Source organism: Carassius auratus, chromosome 50 (genome assembly GCF_003368295.1).
Source record: "Carassius auratus strain Wakin chromosome 50, ASM336829v1, whole genome shotgun sequence".
NCBI classification, from domain to species: domain Eukaryota; kingdom Metazoa; phylum Chordata; class Actinopteri; order Cypriniformes; family Cyprinidae; genus Carassius; species Carassius auratus.
Window position 1 is genome coordinate 1 of NC_039292.1, and position 22252 is coordinate 22252.

General features: G+C 37.7%; 1 protein-coding gene across 1 annotated transcript; it reads right to left on the minus strand.

Moving 5' to 3' along the window:
- Positions 1 to 345: 345 nt before the first annotated feature.
- Positions 346 to 13503, minus strand: LOC113066370 (diacylglycerol kinase zeta-like; the record flags this gene model as incomplete). The annotated part of the gene is made up of 3 exons (XM_026238283.1): positions 12765 to 13503; positions 613 to 721; positions 346 to 440 (listed from the first exon to the last, which is right to left on the minus strand). Coding segments are annotated over exons 1-3 (392 nt in total), but the record flags the coding sequence as incomplete, so codon positions are not given.
- Between the last annotated feature and the right edge of the window lie 8749 nt (positions 13504 to 22252).

The following is a 22252-nucleotide window of genomic DNA, read 5'->3' on the forward strand; positions in this document are numbered from 1 at the left end:
ACACCTAAAGTTAATCTATAAGGAATAGTAAATTTCATTTGATGAGAAAAAGAGTTAATGCATCATCATTTTGAAAACGTTTTCAGCTTTACAACAAATGTCTAACTTTCTCAGCTGATCCATGCATACAGTGTGAACAGCTATTTTGCAGGATGCACATTTGTGGAGAGGAGAGATTTTTGCTGAGAAGACAAAATGAAAAGAAAAAAAAACTAAACAATTGGCATCTGAATCTCTGCATATAACATCTGACCAGTAGAGGGAGCTCGTGTGTGGAGATTCTTACATGCACACATATACGTTTTGCTGTCGATGGTTTTAAGAATAAAAATATGTGTCACTTACCAGTGACTTTGGCAACAATACGTCTCTCCAACGTAACAGAAATCTCCAGACGGACTGGTGTCAAACACACGTTGTTGACCAAACTGGGCATTTTCCTGTGCAAGACAATTAATCAGTAAGCTGAACATTAGTTACAGAAAATTAATAATGCATTACTGTGTCACGAGTTGGAGATGGGAGTTTTACTGTTAACTAACATTGCGATAACTGAGTATGCTAACAGCTGGAAAGCTAACTTGTTTGTTAAAATACAGATGAGTAACTCACAGTCCAATCCACAGTGCTGCAGATATCTTTGTTGGGCTCACATTTGGCAGGTATCATGGTGCCGGATTGGGCAGCGTTATCCTGCACACCAGCCTTGGCGATGGCTTTCCTGACAAAACACAGTGACAGTGACATTAAACAGACTTAAACAGACTGTCTGTGTCCATCATATCCTCAAAAGCAAAAACGTTAGGAATATCTTTCCTGAAATGATAGTACTTTCCAGCCAGAATGCCTTGAGGGTCTCTTTAAATTGCATCTGTTTAATTCTGTATCAATCAATAAGACTATTTTCACCAGCCACCACAAAGAACATTGTAGAGCATGGCTTGGAAATCTATATATTTTTTCAGCCTTCGATCAGCTTTTTGTAACTCCATATTACACTGTGGATACCTAATGCTAAGCTAATGTTATTTAGCTAACCGAATTTGGAAGACGCAGCACTGAATTTTAAACTAAACAAACTATACAAAATGAAAACTGGCTGGTCTTTACTGTAACTTTATTTTATACACATCTATATAGAATCTGAGTGTGCTATCTGTACATCAGTGTTCATGCTAAATGCTAACACAATTGACTAGTGCAGATCAGATGTGGCCTCTCCTTATACATGACCTCTGGTCCAAGTATAGATGCAGAAGCAAGTTTTCAATTAGTTTATGCAATGAAAAATGGCAGATATTAGCTATAGCCTCGGGTGGGGCATTTCAAGGTTTTTTGTAATCATTTTGTAATCAAAACCTTGCCCACCCTGACCTTTTGTGTCCTAATCCCTACAGAGTGAATCAGTGATGCTTAGCAACCTGTTGATGAGAAGCCCACTGGGTGATCAGTAACGTTGATGAGTCACATGCCTCGCTATGGTAGCAGCTGTGCTAATGAGCAAGAGCTATGGAGCTTGTATCCACGGGACAGAGAATGAGAAGGTCGATGCAATGAAAAGCTGCATTGCAACTGCCTGCTCTTGCATTCAATCTAAATGTTTAAATGCTTTAAACTGCCCCAGTGACAGCTTTGTACCTTTTTTCTGAGTCTAGTGGAGTAGGAAGGCAACAGTGCACATCTGGATTTCTATGATTGTCACATTCTGTCTACTGAGATACTGTCATCTGATCGATTTTTGCATAGATATATCATTTGCTGCCATTGTCCTGTGTGTGCGATTCTATGAGAGTTTTGTTGTAGATCATTAAACCTTTATGCTGCTTCAGAAGTCATTGACTGACAGGGCAGCACGGCAACAATTTGTATTGTTGTTCTTGGATTTTATGAGACCCTGTATATAATTTGCAAGCACAGCATGAAATAATGACAACTTTAACCTACAACAGAAAAGGTTTTACATACGACAAGAATCCACTCCAAGACTCCAGCCTGGGATCGTAATAAGCTCCCAGGAGAGGATTGAGAGTCGTATGACCCCTGTAGCAAGTAGAGCTTCTTCGGTTAGGAAGCGGCAGGCCTCTTCCTGGCCAGGGGCTTCCGCTTTCGAGATGGTGGATACCCGTCGACGGCGCCTCCTTTGGCTGCTGCGGCAGTAGCGGACGTGCGGGCCCAGCTCCGCGTGGCCATAATGTGACGAGTTCCTCCGGAGGCAGCGGGGAACTCGGATAAGCGGGTGGGCCTGGACACGCTCTGCAACACAGCTAGAGGAAGGCATTCCTGCTGGCATGAGACAGCGCATTCTTTGATCTCCCAGTCTGACAAATCGGCTTCCTCCAAGCACTCCTTGTGCAGCCCGGAGTGATGACTCTCATCCGAGTGGCCGCTGGAGTCCTCGCTGTCACTGTCGCTGTCGCCTTCTGAGAGAAGCACATCGGTGTGACTCCTGAACTCAGTGCTGCTTCCCTTGAGCTCCACCTGCCCTGGCAATGGACTTCGGCTCTCCTCATCCTCTTCCCCTCTTCTGTCATCTGAATCAAGCTGGCCAACAGCATGGATGGACCCAAGAGGTGAGTGTCTATGTTGCGGAGCTTGCCCACCTTCTTCCGGCGTACGGCAAATCGAGGATTGGTCTTTGGGGTTGTGGTGCTGGAGCGCCGTCTACCACTGCTTTTCTGAACCAGCTGACTGCTAGCAGTTCGAGGTAAAGCCTGAAGTTGGACGCTGGATCGGCGTCGCTGGGTCAACACAGTGGACGGAGGCCTACACTGGAGCGTCGACGGGCACGGCTGGCTGGCACGGCAATGCTAGGTCTCCTGTGTAGACAGGGTTCAGGTACGTGGTCGTCGTGCATGGCTTCTCCTGCCTCCTTCCTCTTAAAATGCCGTCTGAAAAAAGTGTCCATCCTGGATGGAAGAATACAGTTCTTTTTCTAAACTTCCCCCTGAGGCTGTTGATTGAAAAATGATGTAGCCTGTCAGCATAGATAAACCATTTTAGCACTAAGTTCTAAAACTGCTGAAAGCTTGTTACACTGACCTCTATTGACCAAGATTTAAACCTAATCCTTAAAATGGAGATAATCTAACTAGACCGAAAACACATGCCCGTGCTTCCCGAAATTATCAAATTATAGGCAATTATATTATGAAAACACTATATAACCTCATCAACAACAGACTTCACAACTCCATTTACAGATGGAGATTGCATTATTAACAGACAATGAATCTGATCTACTAAGTATGTCCTTTCGGGTTACCTTAGTTAAAAACCCTGAAGGGCACTCTAACATCCACAACATATGCTGGTCATTTCAGAAGTGTCGACTAGACATGAGTTTATACTGGTCATTAGCATTGTTATGATTGCTTTGAATGTGGAAAGCTAACTCCGCCTGTCCTAGCACAGATTTTCCATTTGACAATTTGCCTTCCAAATCGCATTACTAACAAAGCCAGTGGACTACAAAGGTGCATTGTGAGTCCGCAGGTGATGACATCATGTCACAATGACGTGAAAGGCACTCAAGGAAATGAAGCTTAGCTCATGAAGGTCCTGATTATCACACAGGGATGTCCAGGGCAGATTATAAGGGCTCTCTGACCCTTTAGTTGTGACTGCCTGTACTAATTATAGCAACGTAACTAGTCTATCTTATTTAGAGGCGGATATGACCTAGACACAACCCTCAGTGTAAAGAATGATACTCATTGGTGCAAAGTATTTTGTAGTATTATTTACACTTAAAAAAAGTACATTACAGTACAGACAAGTTTACCTTTAAAAAAAAAATTGGACTAAAAATAATTTGTGTCAACACTTAACACTTCTCTGTAGAAAAACAACTGTTCTTACTCACCAAGCAGAATAAGGAAGTCACACTCAACCAAGACATCTCTAGCAATGTTATTAGTGAAGTGGATTCATTTAGTATCAAAAGATGAACTTAAACCCAGAGTCTGAATTTGAGTAGCTCCATCTAAATCAGGCTATAAACAAGATGCATAATAATATTACATAAAGATTAGTGGTTTGTTTACTCTGCAACAGATTTAATTAAAAAGCACAGCCTAAGACTATTTTACGTAATTCTGACCTATATTGCAATGATTTTTAATATTATTTTTATGTTATGTTATATTTAATGATTATATACTGTACATTGTGTGTGTGTGTGTGTGTATGTATGTATGTATATATATATATATATATATATATATATATATATATATATATATATATATATAATTGCGTTACAATATCTATGAATGTGTACTACTCAGCTGCACATATCACTTGTTTATGTCGACTACATTTAGACAGATTTACATTACACAAAGCTTTATCCATGTAAAAAATAAACAATCATAATAATGCTCAATATACCAGTACAAACACATACAAATCCTCCCTTAAACACTTAAAGTTCTGAAGCTTAACTCCGCAGTTCTAGTCTATCCAACATCAACAACAAAAATATATTATACAACCTGAGAGTTTAGCTCCCCGGCTCCTTCTCTGACCGTCTCTTCACAGTGAACTGACAGAGAAAGTCCAAGAGATGAACAGGTGAGTCAGCCACCCCCAACACACACACAATCACACACACACACACACACACAGTACTACACAACTCAAGCCTACAGGAAGAGAAGCCCCACATCCACCCACAAACAACACCGCTCACTGGGAAGCAGCAACAAACATCACAGAGGAAAGAGCCATCGGCTAGGCAGGAGGGCAACCGGTAGGAGGGAATCCAGGGTGCATCGAAGCCTCCGGTTTAAAATAATGACCAATTATCAGCTTAACACTTGGAGTCTGTGCAAGACGTACGCACCAGAATATGCACTTCCTAGACTACTAGATCATGTTCCTGGCACATATGGGGCTGACACCAGGTGCTTTATAGGAACACAGTTAATGGTTTTATGATAACCATCTCCATCATGAACATTGTGCAAAGCTGCTTAAGAGAAATTATGCATATTTCTTAAGAGAAAGAGGACATAGCACTAATTCTGGCACGAAACAACCCGTGACATGCAACACCCACAGCTGTGAAGATGATCTGTGTGGTTTAACCCACGAGAGAAGTATCACATGTAGGTTTTTTAACCATTTTAAAGCTAATCATAAAGATGATGGCTTTAGTGAGGACACCTTGGGTCTATTCGCGTCCTCGAACAGGACGACAACGTGATACCACTCCACCCCAAAAGCACAAAGAGTGTCATTTCCATTTCAAGGCCCTCGTGCTGTTGCATTATGGATCAGCGCAAGAAAACACAGGCGAGGGGTGAATGTGCTTGAATATCAATTCGGCGATCTATAACGAACATCACCGTTTTGTTATGCCAGGGGTTCGAGCTTTAAATTCTGAGTGTTAATACGAGCCACTTGATTGTGCCCCTTGTTCTTTGGCACACTTCTGTGTGTGACGGACGCACACAGAGCTGGAGACTCCATGTGGATGTAATTACTGTCTTTTAAGTGATGGGGGAGAGAGATCTGCTGGCTGTTACCATGGAGTGGGGCATCATGGCAGCCCATGTTAGCTGTCCTTTAGTCACTGTGAACTTCGCTTGATATAGAAACACACCCCAGCTTTTATATTAATCATGTTTTCATTTATATTTTAATTGAAACCCAAGTAATTCATTCCATTCACCCTTTTTAATGCATTGTTAATGGTCTTAATTCACCAGTATACATCAATCACAATCACATCAATCTTGTATTCATAATCTTTTATACATTTTTTCTAGGCCACAAAGTCTTCTTGTGTGTGTGGGGGGGGGGGGGTGTGGGTGTGCGTGTGTGGGTGTGTGTGTATGCGTGTGCGTGTGTGCATGTGTGTACACTACCATTAAAAAAACTGTGGTTAGTAACTTTTTTTTATTAAACTAATAGTCAGCAAGAATTTATAGTAAAGATGTTTACATTGTTACAGAAAATTCCTATTCCTTAAAAAATGCTGTCCTTTTGAACTTTCTATTCATTAAAAATCCTGGGAAAAAAAAAACATTTGCATGGCTTCCAGACAATATTATGTAAGAAAATAGTATGATACTATAATGCGAAATGTTTCTTGGGCACCAAACAAGATTATTAGAATGATTTCTGAAAGATCATGTGACACTGAAGACCGGAGTAATAATGCTGAAAATTCAGCTTCGCATCACAGGAATAAATTACATATTAAAATGTATTAAAATAAAAAACTTTTAATTGTAATAATATTTCACAATATTTCTCTTTTTACTGTATTTATTTATCAAAAACAAAGTTTTGTTGAGCATAAGAGACTTTTATAAACAATTAATAGACTACATGACACCAAACTTCTTATATCACTAGATTTGCCTGGAGTACTTTTTATTTCTAAAGAGAAAGAAATTCAGTACTGGAAAACAGTGCATCTGGAGTCAAAATTATGCTAATTAATAGATCTGATACCTTCAGTTAACAGCTCAAATCAATAATAATTAGGCTACAGTTCACAACCTCTATTAACATTAGAGATATATATTTGTTATATAAGAATAGAGAAACAGAAATGTAAATCAACAAGATATCAGGCTTGCCCTATTTACTTTTTCACACATCCCTGGTTTCATTGTATCTGATTAATCAGTGTACACTATTTCTAACAATTGCCTCTTATTTTGCCCCCTGGATAAACTTCTCTGATGTTGCAGGAAAGCTGAATGTTGGATTGAAGGGGAAAAGGATGGCAATGCCACCACCTGCTGGATAGGAAACACTGAGACCATACTTTATACAAATGCATGACCTCTAAAGGTGCGCTGACCGCATAAAAAATCGTTATAGAAAACTCTCTCTCTCTCTTTAAAAAAAAATAATAATATATATTAATTTGAATTTAATTTAATTTAATTAATTTGAAATATTTAACGCGTTAAAAAAAAATAACGCAATTAACGCGGTTGCAGTTTTTTTTTATTTCCAGTTGTGGCCTATGTGTGTTCAACGTGCAAAGAAATATGGATAAGACCAAGGAAGGACTTTTAGACGGAAAGTTTCAGTATAAAACTCTGCCGGATTACTCTTCAGTCTGCCACAAGAAACATTACTCTTCATTCAGTCTGCCACAAGAAACAGCAACATTAAAATCATGAAATCAAATGTCATTGTTTAAAAAAAAAAAAAAACAATGACTGTAACAGTGCGTAAATCAGACCTTTCTGTAACGCTAACGTTAATAAGCTTAAACGAAAATAACATAATAATTGTGTAGCGGAGTATTTTTTGTACACAGTGCCGCGAACTGTCAATCACTCCTGTGCGCGTGCATCACTGTCCTCCTCAGCTGCAGCAACTTGCGCTCTCTCTCTTCATCAAGCTTTAAAACAAAAAGGGGACAAAAAGATCATATTGTCTTTGTGCATAGGCTATAGATTAATTAGATAAATGAATATCTAAATTTGTGCCTTGCCGTCTACGGTATTTTTTAGAACTTAGAAAAAAGATGCTGCAGCCAATGAACAGCCAGCGGGGGCTGCAGGACGACTCAACCTCCGCAGACAGTTTTTAATGTTTATCAGACAATAAATACTCAAGATTTTGCTTTAGTATAACTCACAACGAGTTTCACACACCTTCTCCAGCCACGTTGAGTTGTTGACACTTAACAGTGGGAAAAGCGACACATGCGCTATTCACTTGTATAACTTAAGGGTGAATGGGTAATGTAGTTTCTGCTCTGGGTGCGATGAATTAGGAAGCTTGCATTGTGAAGGGCGCTCTGAAAATCGGCAGTGCAGGTAAAAGATTAAAACCTCTATTAAAACAGATGTCCAAATGAGCGTACCGGTACGCTACAAGCACGTTCTGGGCGCACGGAGAGGTGGCGGTAAGCTCAAGAGCTATATTTGGAAGTGGCGGTACTGAGTACCGGTGCGTACTGGCCCACTTAAAGCACTGGCAATGACTATACTTTGGAATTTTTTTGCAGTCCACTTAGAATTCAACATGGAAATCATTTTTGTTTTTTATTGGCATTGATTGTTTTGAAATTCAAATGGTACTTACATGCCTGTGTTTTTATTTCTGTAATAAATATGGCTTTCAAGCCAACAGTTAATTTGGAGGATATTGATGGTTTATTGCAGGTATGTTGTTTACATGAGAAAATCTGTGTTACAAGTTAAACAAAAATTCCAATAAACAATCATATTTTGAATTTAAATAGTTTCTTTGTCTTGAGTTTACATTAATTATTTACATTTTACATTTACATATCCAAAAAGTTTCAGTCTTTTAATTGCGATTAATCGCGATTAATCGCGATTAATTTTAAAAAATTGTGCGATTAATTAGTTAATTTTTTTTAATCGATTGACAGCACTAATATATATATATATATATATATATATATATATAAATACTTTTAAGCTGCCTTGATTCGTCTATTTCAGATTTACATCTCACGACACAAATTATTAACTGAATTTACACTAATGATCCTGTTTAAAAGTTACGTTAACATGGTTCTTAATATGTTTTGTTGCCAACTTATGACCATTTGGAGTATCTGTTTTATTTATTTGTAAATTTTTGCTTTGTTAATATTTATTTTGCCTTATGGAATAGTGCAGATATTGCATCAATAATTAAAACATACATATTTTTATTGCTAACTAAACATCATAAGGATTCTACAAGGGGTATGTGAACGTGAGAACATCTGTATATACTATATGAACAAATGACCACAGAAGAATGACAAAGGGTTTTTATAGAATGTCACTCACAACATTCTAGAAATATTTTGTAAAATGCAAACATAAAGAATCGTGCCATACCACTAATGATTTTTTTTTTTTTTTTTTTTTACATGTCTTTGCATGGCAGCCTTACGGCGGATATTTTTAGAGCCTGTTTTAAATTACAGAGATTCACTGAATTTGTAGAGAATTTGTCATAGAATGTGTCAATCAAGGAAAAAATACTTTGGTCAGTTGAAATCATGGTTATTTAATACGATAAGGTGTGTGTGTGTGTGTGTGTTTGCTATGATCTAAAAGTTGTAGATACCAAAATTATAGGTAACAAAATAAAACCTCATCCAATTCTTGCTAATTTTGACACCAGAAAATCCTCAAACATTTATTTACTAAAAGTAAACAGTCAAAACAAAGAAGCAAACTACAATCAATATAGGATCAATAATATAAATAAAATAATACTTTATGTTTTTCATGCAAGACTACAGTATAAAATATACCCACAGAAGTTTAATAATTTAAGTAATGAAATGTAAAATAAAACAGCATAGTCTTCACTGTATGAATTAGCTTGACTCTAAAGTTAAAAAAGTCATTGATTTGAGAGAAGTGGGAGGTTTTTCTTTAAGACCTGCTGCATGGATCCAATATACTGATCTGATATTCTCCAATCGTTTACATTAAGACAAAACCAACTGAGTTTACATGAATACATGCCAAACCCAGCATTTTGACATATTTTTATGTGTATTTGTCTGTTCAGGCATGCACGCGAAGCCCAAAGTATTTTGCTTGTCCATGTTCCCCTAGGTCTTGAAGCACGCTCACAGAAAGCCACCTGAAGAGCAGCGCATGTATTCTTTCACAGCTTAATGTGCATTTAATATCTTGTCACTGATTTTGTCAATTTTGGGCTTTTGTGGCGGGTCAGAAGCGCCCTTCTGACATTCCACCACCAGACTTACAATGAAAAATATTTTTTAAAGTGTTAGAAATTGTGAAATTGAAATAACTATAACAATACCTGCCCAGACGGTACCATGTTTTTTTCAAGCTAATGAATTATTTAAACACACACACACTGACAACCTATCAGAATCCATCCTGCTTTAGAGAGCCAGAGGCAGATGACACAACTGTAGCACAGACTTAGAATAAACAAGTTATTCTGTGTAGGTTGTGCTAATTGTTCTATTTATAGTTATTGTGCTCATTCCTTGCTGATACCGCAAAGAAAAATATGTTACACATACACTCATCGTTTTCACACATATTCAGTCACCCACATAGGCCTAAAGATCTCCATTAGCCCACCCTGAGACTCTGACCCTGATCCACACTTAGCTCCAGCATAGAACGAGATGTTAAAGATAGATGCAGATAGATGGGCCTGGTCCTCCACCGGGCGGAACAGTGGAGCCATGCAAATGAAGTCATACGAGATGAGCCACTGGGTGTGAGAGTGTTCAAGGAAACCTGTGTCTAACTATGACCTGAAAAAAAAAGCAGTTCTTTGATGCAATCAGCACATTTAACGGCCGTGTGGATGCACAGGTCTTCCTGGCCCTGAGGAATCTGGTCTGAACTCTCTGTACCCCAGTGATGCACAACCTGTGTGCCTCAGGTGTCCTAGCCACGTATGCCATTATCAGATTACACACATCAACACGGTGGTGAACAGGTGCCTCATCAGCACACAGATCAGGTGGAGTACAAATACACACACAAACACACATCTCGAAGGCCTGGGGACTGGATGATGGAGAAGTGGTCATTTATTTTGGAAAATTAACAGAGGAAAGTCAGTTTCTATGTTTGACAGTTTTACATCATTTTAAAAACCCGAATTTCATTATTCATTTTAAGCTCTATACTTACAACATATTTTGTCAAAATGTTAATTAATTTGTCATGTGGCAAGTTTTAATATTTAAAGGGATAGTTCACCCAAAAATGAAATGCCGTTCCAAAACCTGTATTTATTTCTTCTGTGGTACACCAAAGGAGACACTCTGTACATATAATACTGCTTTTGTGCATAGAATGAATGTCAATGGGGTCCAAAACAACACTGGCCCCCATTTCACTGTGTGGACCAAAAACAGAAGAAAGTCATGCAGGTTTGGAATGAAATGAAGGTAAGAAAATGCTGAAAGAACTTTAAGACCTTGCTGGAAGCAAACACCATTATCAAGGAAGTTGTGGCCTAGTGGTTAGAGAGTGCGATTTCTAACTCTAGGGTTGTGGGGTGGAATCTCGGGCCAGCAATACCACGACTTAGGTGCCCTTGAGCAAGGCACTGAACCCCCAGCTGCTCCCCAGGTGCTGCAGCATAAATGGCTGCCTACTGCTCCGGGTGTGTGTTCACAGTGTGTGTGTGTTCACTGCTCTGTGTGTGTGCACTTTGGATGGGTTAAATGCAAAGCATGAATTCTGAGTATGGGTCACCATACTTGGTGACTGAATGTCATGTCACTTTCATTATCAATGAAAGCTAATCAAGAAAACTGAAATGCTCGCATGAGTGACTGAACTTCTCACAGAACCAGACTATAGCTGAATTCTTCTTAAACTCACACTTGGAAAAACTGGTTTTTCGTGCCCATAAATAGAGCAAGCGAGCTTCCATTGTCTGTAGTGCAATGAAAGCCAACTGGAAAACCTGCAAAAAAAATTCCAGATTAACATTTTTTACGCAATCTTCTTCCGGCTGGAGTTATGTGATGTATCTGATTAGATACTCCTCTAGGTTTTGTTTGTGAAATTTGTTCACAGTGGAAAGCAGAAAAGCAGGATCAGCAAAAAGCTTTATTTAGACTTTAACATTCTAGTAGGGCTTGCAGACCGAGATGTTTGTGAAAAAAATTACTTGACTGGAAATGTCAATATTAAACAGGAAATGACACGTGGAGCTTTTACCACTAAACCCAAAATTACACATTCTTTTATACCTACCCTTAAAATAACTTTTTTAAAGTGTTTTAGAATAATAATAATAATAATAACAAACGTAATCTTTGCTTTTAAGGGGACAATTCTGGACAATACAAAGACGCAAACCATGTCAGAATCATCAGTTATCAGTTAGTGCTGAGATGGAAAGATACAAAAAGAAACACACTTCCGGTTTCTCTGCTATTTCACATCCTCATATTATTAATGCCTTGTCTTAGTCTTTCTCAGGTACACACACAATGGAAAACCAGTTGAAAACACACAGATCCACAGGCCAGGAGCGCGGAGCACAGGTATACGCTCTTCTCCCAACAGGTCGGACAATTATAGTGCGTAATTAATTGCTTCTCTAATTCATTAAAGGAATCTATTTCCAGGGAACCACAGGAGATTGTAGGATTAATTTAGACGCCTGATGAAATTTCGAAAGCGACTGTCTTTAAAATAAGCTGAGGTGATGTCATAGGTGTAAAAAATTTTAAGCAGAAATGGTTGCAATAAAGGATTCGGAAAAGTGTTTCACAAAGTGTTTCTTAGAAAGATGGAGAGTCACAGATTTCATCAGGTGGTGCCTTTTACCAAAGGGCTGGTCCAAGCAAAATGCAAGTTTAAATTGCAAATAGACATCAGACGTGTGGTTTCACTCCCAAATGTTTTGACTTAATGAAAGAGAAGAGACACCACAATTTCAAAAATGTGTAATATTTCCTTTTGGCATTTAAGATGTTCAAAAGTAATAATAAATCATGTTAATTTAACACTGAAGTTGAGTTAATAAAATAAAATAATAAATAAAATAGCTCATGAATCAAACCAAATATCCACTTTTAGCCTTTAGAGTTGCTCAAATTAATTAATTTAACGAATTTAAAAATGGAAGTTAAGAATCCATAAAATAGAAAGAGCATATAAATAAAAAAATTAAAACACAAAACTGAAAATAGGCTAAATTTCAAACAGACAAATGTTTGGAGTAAAGGGAAATACAGACATATGTTCTCTTTTGAACAACCCTGAAGTCAAGAGTTCATACGAGAGCTCAAACATTTCACCCACCTTCTCCCAAAGATCCGCAGTCCAGAGAAGCTCTTGGTGTTGTTGGGACTAGTTTGAGCTGCAGGGGTTGTGATAGACAGGTCTGAACAAGACGAGGATGCTGAATCTGGACCTCGGGGTTCTTCACCATCCAGGGGTCGGGACAGCCCTTCCAACTCTCCCTCAGTGTGCCAATTCGCCTGCTCCATTTCAGATGTGCAACCTGACTTCACTCGTCACAACTTCACACACAAAGTTCACAGGAAGCCAGTCCATCCAAGTCTCCATAGCAGATGAAAATCAATACGAGGGAAACATTCGGTTCAGAAGTGGAAGCACACTCCACGAGCAGTTTACCTCAGTCAGGCAGTCGTGCAGAACGGCAAAGCACCAGGAAGTAGATCTCGAAGTGTGGGTAAAGATATGAAAGAGAGATCCTTTCTTTTCTCGTCCATGAGCTGCAGCCAGTCGTCTTCCTCCTCATTTGCAGCTCACCTACTGCAACTCAACTGTATGTTTGGCAAGAAGCTTCCCTCCAAGCAAACTCTCTCTTTGTTTCACTTTCTCCTCTTGCACCAGGCATGTGCGCACGATCCAGGAAGTGTCAAACAGGTGTAGGATTCATAGACGTGTGGCTACCTGCCCCTCTCCTGCTGTGCCAGCCTGACTGACTCATTCACATTCAAACACACACTTTTATCAGGTTTTCTCTCTCGAACACCTCCCCCACACCACATTCTCCCTTCACTGGTCCAGGTTAGGACAGGAGTGTGTCACCATCTATTGGTAGATCAAGGGAACCAATGAACGACTGGGTGGTAAACCACCACAGGAAGCCTTCATCAGCGCACACAATTTTAAATGATGGTATTACATAATAAGTTTCTACAATGATAGGAAGGTTTTCATGATTATATCTTCAAATATAAAGGGTCAAAGTGCAAAATGAGAGTACGGGAAGACTTTTTCGGCATTATATCGTCAGAGTGGGTGGTTTTGTTCACATTGGACTATGTCATCACTGTATTTCTGCAGTACTGTTCTAACTCTGGAACAGATGAGCGGATCCCACTCAGACTTTACAAAAAGCTGGGTGGAACGAAGCCCACGTTGTGCTCACTATGCATGGTCTACATCTAGGCATTGGCTCATATATGAGATTGTTACACACACACACACACACACACACACATAAATGCATTTCTGTTTCAGCTCAGTTACTTCATCTAAAAGGGATGAAATGCTAACTTTTTAGTGTTCATTGGTGGCTTAGTGCTGTCATCAACTGTCTAAATGTTGGTATGTAATTGGATTTAAACATCTAGTTTGATCATGATTTGGCAAAGTGAAATGGCAAGAAAACCCAATACTAAAACCACAATAGTAAATCTAACCAAGCCTGTTAAGAACATGATCATGATTATATTTCAGTGTTGTTCAAACTGAATCTAAAACTATTAAAAACATGTTCTGTAACTGAAATAAAACCAAAACGAAATAAACTAGATAAATATTAGATGAAAAACTAAACTCAACTAAAACTTCTTACTGTAAGAAGCTGAATTTGATGTAGTAACATTACTAAAACTGAAATAAAAAATAAATTAAAGCTGTGTAAATATTCATAAAAAAAGGAATGAAAAAATTTAAAGCACATAACAAAATTACTTACACTGTTAAAATGTAATAAATGAAAATATCAATATTAAATATAAAAAAGCTGTTTAAATATTAATATATACTATAATCATATAAAAATCATATTAAAATAACTGCCATATTTCAACTGCAAAATAAAAAAAATATATTATTATTAATTAAAAAGTAAAGATACAAATTTTTATATGTTTATATCATTCTTCTTATCTTAATACAAATATATTTTATATATATATGTACGGGCAGGACAGTTTCCATAACTGTACTATGGTAATCAAAAGAGAATCTAAAGATAATTGCAACCCATTAAGTAAAATATCTGGATAAATACAAGTAAAGTTTTAACTTTATCCTAGTACCTGTGGGGTTAAAGTTCACCACATTTCACACGTGTTCTGATCTCCACCTGCAGCAGAGGACAAGAGAAGAACTCTTCTCCTTTGCACCATCCACGATGAGATGATATTCATAAGCACGTGGATGTAATCCCCTCCTACACACCGGGTTCTGTTAGATAACATACTGGGCTACTCAGTTAGGGAAAACAGACAAAACAAAGAAAGAAAGAAAGAAAGAAAGAAAGAAAGAAAGAAAGAAAGAAAGAAAGAAAGAAGTTAGGTGAAACGAAAAAAGGAGGAATGGAAAAAGTTAGAAATGTATGATAAAAAGAAACAATATACAGAAAGTAGTATATAATAAATGTACACAAACTTCATACTTACTACTTCTCGCACAAAAGAGGAAGAGGTTGTATGTGTTCTAAAATATCTCTTAGCTGCATCACTAGAGTTCGGTCTAATCTGAGCGTTCATTTGGTTAAGTGAGCACAGAAACAACACGTGTAGAACATCATGTGTAGACATCATGTGTAGAATTTCTTGTCAGTTAATATGATTGCAGCTCTTTTAGCCTAAACGGAGATTAAAACCCTGGTGACACCTCACAAAGCCGAGCAGGTACTTTCACCAAACAACTCTGTCAGTGTTATTTTTAAACTGGTATTGATACCAAACAATGCAGGATGACCGATGTGTTACACACTGTCACACATATGTTATGTTTTCCAGAAGTGCATAGCACAGCGCATTCTGATGTGTATTTGTGATAATTAGTGATTAGAGGAACTATGGCACCTAAGATCAATTAATAGGCTGCATTCAATGCAACTTCAATATAAAAACACTGCAGATGAATATCAGTAAGATGGCACATGAAAGTAAATTATTAAAAAATGTCAAATACCCCAATGTATATGACAACAAAAAGAAGAAAAAAAGTAAATAAACTATAATAATATGTGATACTATGCCAATTATAAAGTGACCGCTCTACTTACAAAACAAATTAAAAATGTTTATTAATCCTCTTGATGAGAATATAGATTATCATTGAAATTAAAAGGTCTTTTTCTTTATTTCCATGTTTATACAGAATATATGGAAATGTAAATATGACACTAATATACACTACTCATGTTGAGTCGAGTTTTTAATATTTTTGAAAGACGTCTCTTATGCTCGCCAAGGCTGATAAAATACAGTAAAATCATTCAATATTATTAGAATATAAAATAACTGAATAAAATTACGCAAATTCCAAGTGAATAAAATTACACAAAGCTGAATGATCAGTATCATTCAGTATCATAGAATGATAGAAACAACTAACTTTCAGGATTCTTATATGAATAGAAAGTTCAATGAACGGCCTTTATTTGAAATAAATATTTTTTTACTGTGTCTATAAGTCTTTACTGTGACTTTTGATTAATTATTTGCATCCTTTTACTAGGGATGCAAAACTATAAACTTTTAAAATTTATAGTGTCTGATTACTTTAGCGGTAGCAGCCAAGACCAATCAGGACCATGAACAGTATTTCTCAGTTTTCTCACTTCTGAGGTAACTCAACACCATGCCAAATCAGGTGGCAAAGAATTCTTCCATTGGTGCCTGCAAACACTTATCATCTCTAGAGGATTGGTTCTGCTGGTGTTATATTTTTAGACACATTTTGAATCAATCGTTGATCATTTTGACCAAACTGCCTTATATCTATCATTTTATTCATTCAGCTCCAGTTACAACGTTAGTGACGGTGACACATTTGCGGTCAAAATGTTCTCGCCTTTGACAAGCCTTTTTTAGCAAGTGATGAGATGGGAAGGTTCAACTCTAAAAGCAACTTTATATCGGCCTAGCCTTCCTACAGTAGTTTAACTCAGATGTAATGCTAGTTGTGGCAGGTTTAATTTTGACTTGAATGGTGAAACTAACTGCTGTCTGCAACAGACCTCTGTGAGCCACAGCTCATTTGCTTTTATGCGTCTGCTTTCATGTCAGTCTGCTTTGAGGTCTGGCAGAGCCAGGACACTAACCCGAGCCTGCCTGATGAATTCAAAGTTATTTAGAGACATGGGTTTTGATGTTGCAGAACAGGTGTTGCTGGGAAAACCCTTTGTTCTCACAAAACATCCTGTCTGTAGCCTACACAAGCAGACCACCCGCAACTAAACAACATATGGAAAGTGAGTGATGTGACTGTACGATCACATAATGCCTGAGGAGACATTTATCACTTCATCTTTTCATTTTTCTATCCATCTATCTATCTATCTATCTATCTATAGACTCATAGAGTTCTGCTAAATGTAAGCTATTATGTCATCTACAACAAAATAATACTACAAAGGAGGAACTTCTGGGATCTCATTTAGCCTGAAAGGCTGGTTTAATGTAATTTGATGCTTTTGATTTTGTGCTGATTACAGTGACCTGTTTAGATTCATCAAAAACATCAATAGGTGAAAGAGAGAAAGAGAACAACTGTTTGATTGTGTGTCCATTACAGTTAAAACGCAGGAACAACAGATGGACACAAAACAGACATCAACAGGTCATTCAAGCTGGATCTGAAACAAACTTGTGGTTTGTAAATCCATTTTAGGTCAGATTAGTCCTTAGGCCTTAAAATGCAGACTGTTTTAATATAATACGACTGGTTGGATGGCAATATGATTCCAAACCTGTATGAATTTCTTTGTTCTGTTGAACACAAAAGAAGATATTTTGAAGAATTTACAAAGTATATGTATTCTTTACTTCGCGGATCATTTGAATCAGTTCGGGAGTTCGTAGCAGGTTCGCGAATCATTTGAGTCAGTTCGGAAGTTCGTAGCGGGATCGCGAATCATTTGAGTCAGTTTGGGGATCGCGAATCACTTGATTCTGTTCGGGAGTTCGTAGCGGGATCGCAAATCATTTTGGGGATCGCAAATCATTTGAGTCAGTTCGGGAGTTCGTAGGGGGATCGCGAATCATTTGAGTCAGTTTGGGGATCGAGAATCATTTGATTCAGTTCAGGAGTTCGTAGCGGGATCGCGAATCATTTGAGTCAGTTTGTGGATCGCGAATCATTTGAGTCTGTTCGGGAGTTCGTAGCGGGTTCGCGAATCATTTGAGTCTGTTCGGGAGTTCGTAGCGGGTTTGTGAATCATTTGAGAAAATTTGGGTATCGCGAATCATTTGAGTCAGTTCGGGAGTTCGTAGCGGGATCGCGAATCATTTGAGTCAGTTTGGGGATCGCGAATCATTTGATTCTGTTCGGGAGTTCGTAGCGGGATCGCGAATCATTTTGGGGATCGCGAATCATTTGAGTCAGTTCGGGAGTTCGTAGCGGGTTCGCGAATCATTTGAATCTGTTCGGGAGTTCGTAGCGGGTTCGCGAATCATTTGAGTCAGTTTGGGGATCGCGAATCATTTGAGTCAGTTCGGGAGTTCGTAGCGGGATCGCGAATCATTTGAGTCAGTTTAGGGATCGCAAATCATTTGAGTCATTTATATGTTTTTTGCATGACACCTAGCTTTTTCCCCATCAGTTTATTTCTGCTACAAAAAAAAGTGACATCACCCACTAAAGGGCACTGAAAGTAGGCTACTATATCTTGTTCATTTTGTCCATAGACTCTATGGTTTTGCCCTCACTCACACAAACTTGTCAAAAAGGCTACTTAGACTACATGAATGCAAGTTCCTTAGCAATTAGTTGTGAATCACAGGTTTTAAATGAGATGAGGACATGACTGCAGCCGGCAATGAGGCTGAAACCAGCACATCCAGTCAAAGAAGCCTTTGACGTTTTAGCTTTACTAAACATTATTTTATTTAATACTCAACAGACCTTTTTGAAGATTTTTTTTAAACAATAAACGTGATTGCTCTTCTCACAAATCAGCTCGTTTTTGTTTTTCATTGGTATATCTCTGCATCTTCGAGCCTATATTTAGCAGAGGTAAAATACTTAAAGAGGCCATCGGATGCTACATGCACTTTTACAAGTACACAACCACCCTATAATGATAAAAATCCACTCAGTTTTTTTTTATCTACTAAAATCTGTACCCTTTTCTATAATCCAGCCAATCTGAGATGTCTGTCTTTGTGACATTACACAGACAGGCCCCTCCCATGATAGTTTGATTGACAGTAGTGTTTCAGCACAGACTGGACTGGCGTTTTACCTTATGGTGCTTTTCCACTACACAGTACCAGCTCGACTCGTCTCGCCTTTGTTTGGTTTTCCACTGTGTAAAGTTGTACCTGTACCTGCTTCCAGGTACTTTTTTTCGTATCACCACCGGCGATGTTCTGAGCGAGCTGAGGCGATACTAAAATGTGACCTGAAAACATGGCAGACTGCTGATTGACCACAGAAAATCGTCACTATTCACTATGCCCACAGCCTCTCCAGAAACTATGTTTGTCTTCTTGCTGTGAGAAACAGTCACATCCCAAGGATCAAAAACAGCATACACTCGATTTCCTCCATTGTCCTGTGTGTGTGGGTAGTGGGTGTGTGTCGCATAGAAGATTACGTCACGGCAGTTTCCTGCGGCATCGCTATGATAACCAGGTACATTTGTGGAGGTAATATCTGTAATGGAAAAGCGAGCCGAGTCAAGGGTTTTTAATTTATCTTTGCAAAATGTCTTTCCTAATAATGTTTTAATTAGCAAGTTTCAGGATGAATACGGCTAAAGTTTATGGTCCTGGAAGAGAGGGGCAGGGTCAGCAGAGCTCATTAACATTTAAAGGAAAATGCTACAAAACAGCTTGATCTAAATAGAGCTGTTTTTGACAGGGTAGAATTTTTTTTTTTTGTTACATTAACATTGAGAAATTTTAACCAAACCATGTTACAGACTTTTCATTAAGACCCTAAAGAATCATATAAATTGGTGACTTGTAACTTATAATGGAGTGCTGATACACAGTTTTATCTTTCATCTTTAAACCTGGTGATAAAAATGATTTAGCAAAGTTGTATGCATGCATTCAAGAACTTAAATGATGACTCATAAACAATTTCCTGAGACTTAATGAAGGTAAAACCGAAGTGATTCTGTTAAACCTAGTGAAAACCTACAATATTGATCTTGGTTATCTAGCTCAGTGGATTACACAATAGCGCCTCCTGTTGGTCATCCTATGACTTTAGCCCGATTCACGGCCTCCTGCACAAACTGTGTAGGTGAGAGAGAAACGTATAAGCTACAACTGCTGCGCCTCCGTCCGTACTTTTACCACAAATGAGCAAAAACGCACTTAATTCATTCAAGTTGAGGCTTGACTCAGTGCAACAGCTTTCTCGCTTTCACTAGTGCGAGTTTTAGCCAGTACAATAGCGCCATCTACTGTTCATAAAAAGACAAAACCATTTACACAAGGCTGAGAAGGCCAAGATGTCCTATTCATCATATTATGAATGTGCCAAAACATTCCACCCAGGCTTTAGAGTGCATTACATTTCACAGCATCTCCTGTTTACAAGGAATATAAATTACTTGCAGAAACGTGACAAAATGAATAATGATGTGTTAAGGCACTTCAGCAGAAGGTTTTAGAGAAAAAAAAGCTATGATGGATGAAACTACAATACATAATCTGCACTGCTGTTTGTGTAGAATTTTACATTTGAATACTAATTAACTTTTTTTTCTCTCTTTCTTTCTTTCTTTCTTGCTTGCTTTGTCTTTGTGGAGTTTATCCTTATTCAATAAATTGGACATATAATAATAAAAAATTTAATAATAAAAGCATCAGGCTACTTTGAAGTTTAGAAGCAAATTGAAGTTCCCAAATATATTTCAAGATCGATTTTAGATTTAAATGTGCAGCCTGACTTTAGGGTCTATATGTGATGATGTTGAAAGAGGCATTTAGAGCTCTGCAGCAGAACATTATTAAATTGGACATTGAGACTAGTGAAAGGTGGCAGCAATATATGATAGAACAGAGTGGAGAATAAAAGGGTCAAGATGATTAGATAAATCACTGTTATTTCATATCATATTTGAGCTGATCATCACTAGTGACGGGGAGATCTCTCTCTCTCTCTCTCTCTCTCTCTCTCTCTCTCTCTCTCTCTATATATATATATATATATATATATATATATATATATATTTCTAAAGAATTATATTTCTAAAGAATTACATTCTTCGTTAAATATATATATATATATATATATATATATATATATATATATATATATATATATATATATATATATATATAAGATAACGTTCATATTTTCCTTTACATATTAGGCAGGGATACTTTCGTCCACATCGTTTGTTTTATACACTCGAGCTAATCCACAGATGATGTTTATTTCTCGCGAGATTTACGTCCAATAGTTTTAAACGCGTGTTGCAGCCTGCAGCGCACTGTATTTGTGTAAAGCCCCAAACTGAGTTAAGTTCAGACCAAAGCTCGTTTTAAGTATTTGAAGCACATTCTACAGTGCATACATTTACAGACACATGCCACAACAGCGCAATCTTTTTGATTCACGGTGTGTTGATTCAGCACAAAAAAAAAGAAAAAAAGAGCCTATTTCGAGCAGCCTCAAAAATATGTCATGGCGGACCAGAAAAAAACTGTTAACTCCTGACAATTTCATTGGTTAACGGAGCGGCCACATGGTAGGAGCATTCGCTTGCGTACGATATTCTGTACTAAATCTCTTTCTTACTCAGTTAACAGTCATAAAGCGTCGTGGCGGCGGTGCACGTGTGCTCGGTTTGATCAAAGAGCAGCTATGAAACACATTGAACCGTTTGTGACAGCGGCATTTACTTTGACTGGATGTTAGGTTATGGGGGAGTGAAGTGGAGTCAGACAGACATGGTGGTCTGGATGGGGGGATGCTGACGGTTTATCCAGTGAAACATGTTGGACTGAACGTTTAGTTGAATTTAGATTAGCTACATCTGTGATTTCTGTAGTGTTGACAAAGACAAGAGGGTATACTTTTATTTACATTGCATATTTGAAAATATGTTGTGGATGGACACATTATTCATAAAGAGGAGTTGGAACTGGGTTTAGGTAACATGATTATATATTTCAGTGTGAGCCTGTATAATTATTAATACTTTTGAGGAAGTCATATAGACATTAGATGCATTTGTCTGGATCCTCTTTATACATATAACAATAATGTTTTGTATAAGTGTCAATGATACACAAGAATGCATATATATATATATATATGAGCAAAAGGTTATTTTTCTTTTCTTTTTTAAAATTCATGATCTTTGTTGAGGTTTTTCTTGTCACATGGCAACAAAATGGCTTCTTGGCAGTTTCACTGACTTTGAATTAGCAGACACAATTGTTTACTTTTTAAGATAAATAATTATAAAAGATTAATATAAGTGACTTATAACAGCATTATCAGGAATGTCTGCCTTTTAATGTTTTACAGTCCTGGGACAGTGTTGTATTTCTTTTTAACGTAAAAAAAAAAAAAAAAAAAAACCTGAAACTGAAAACACATTAGTCATA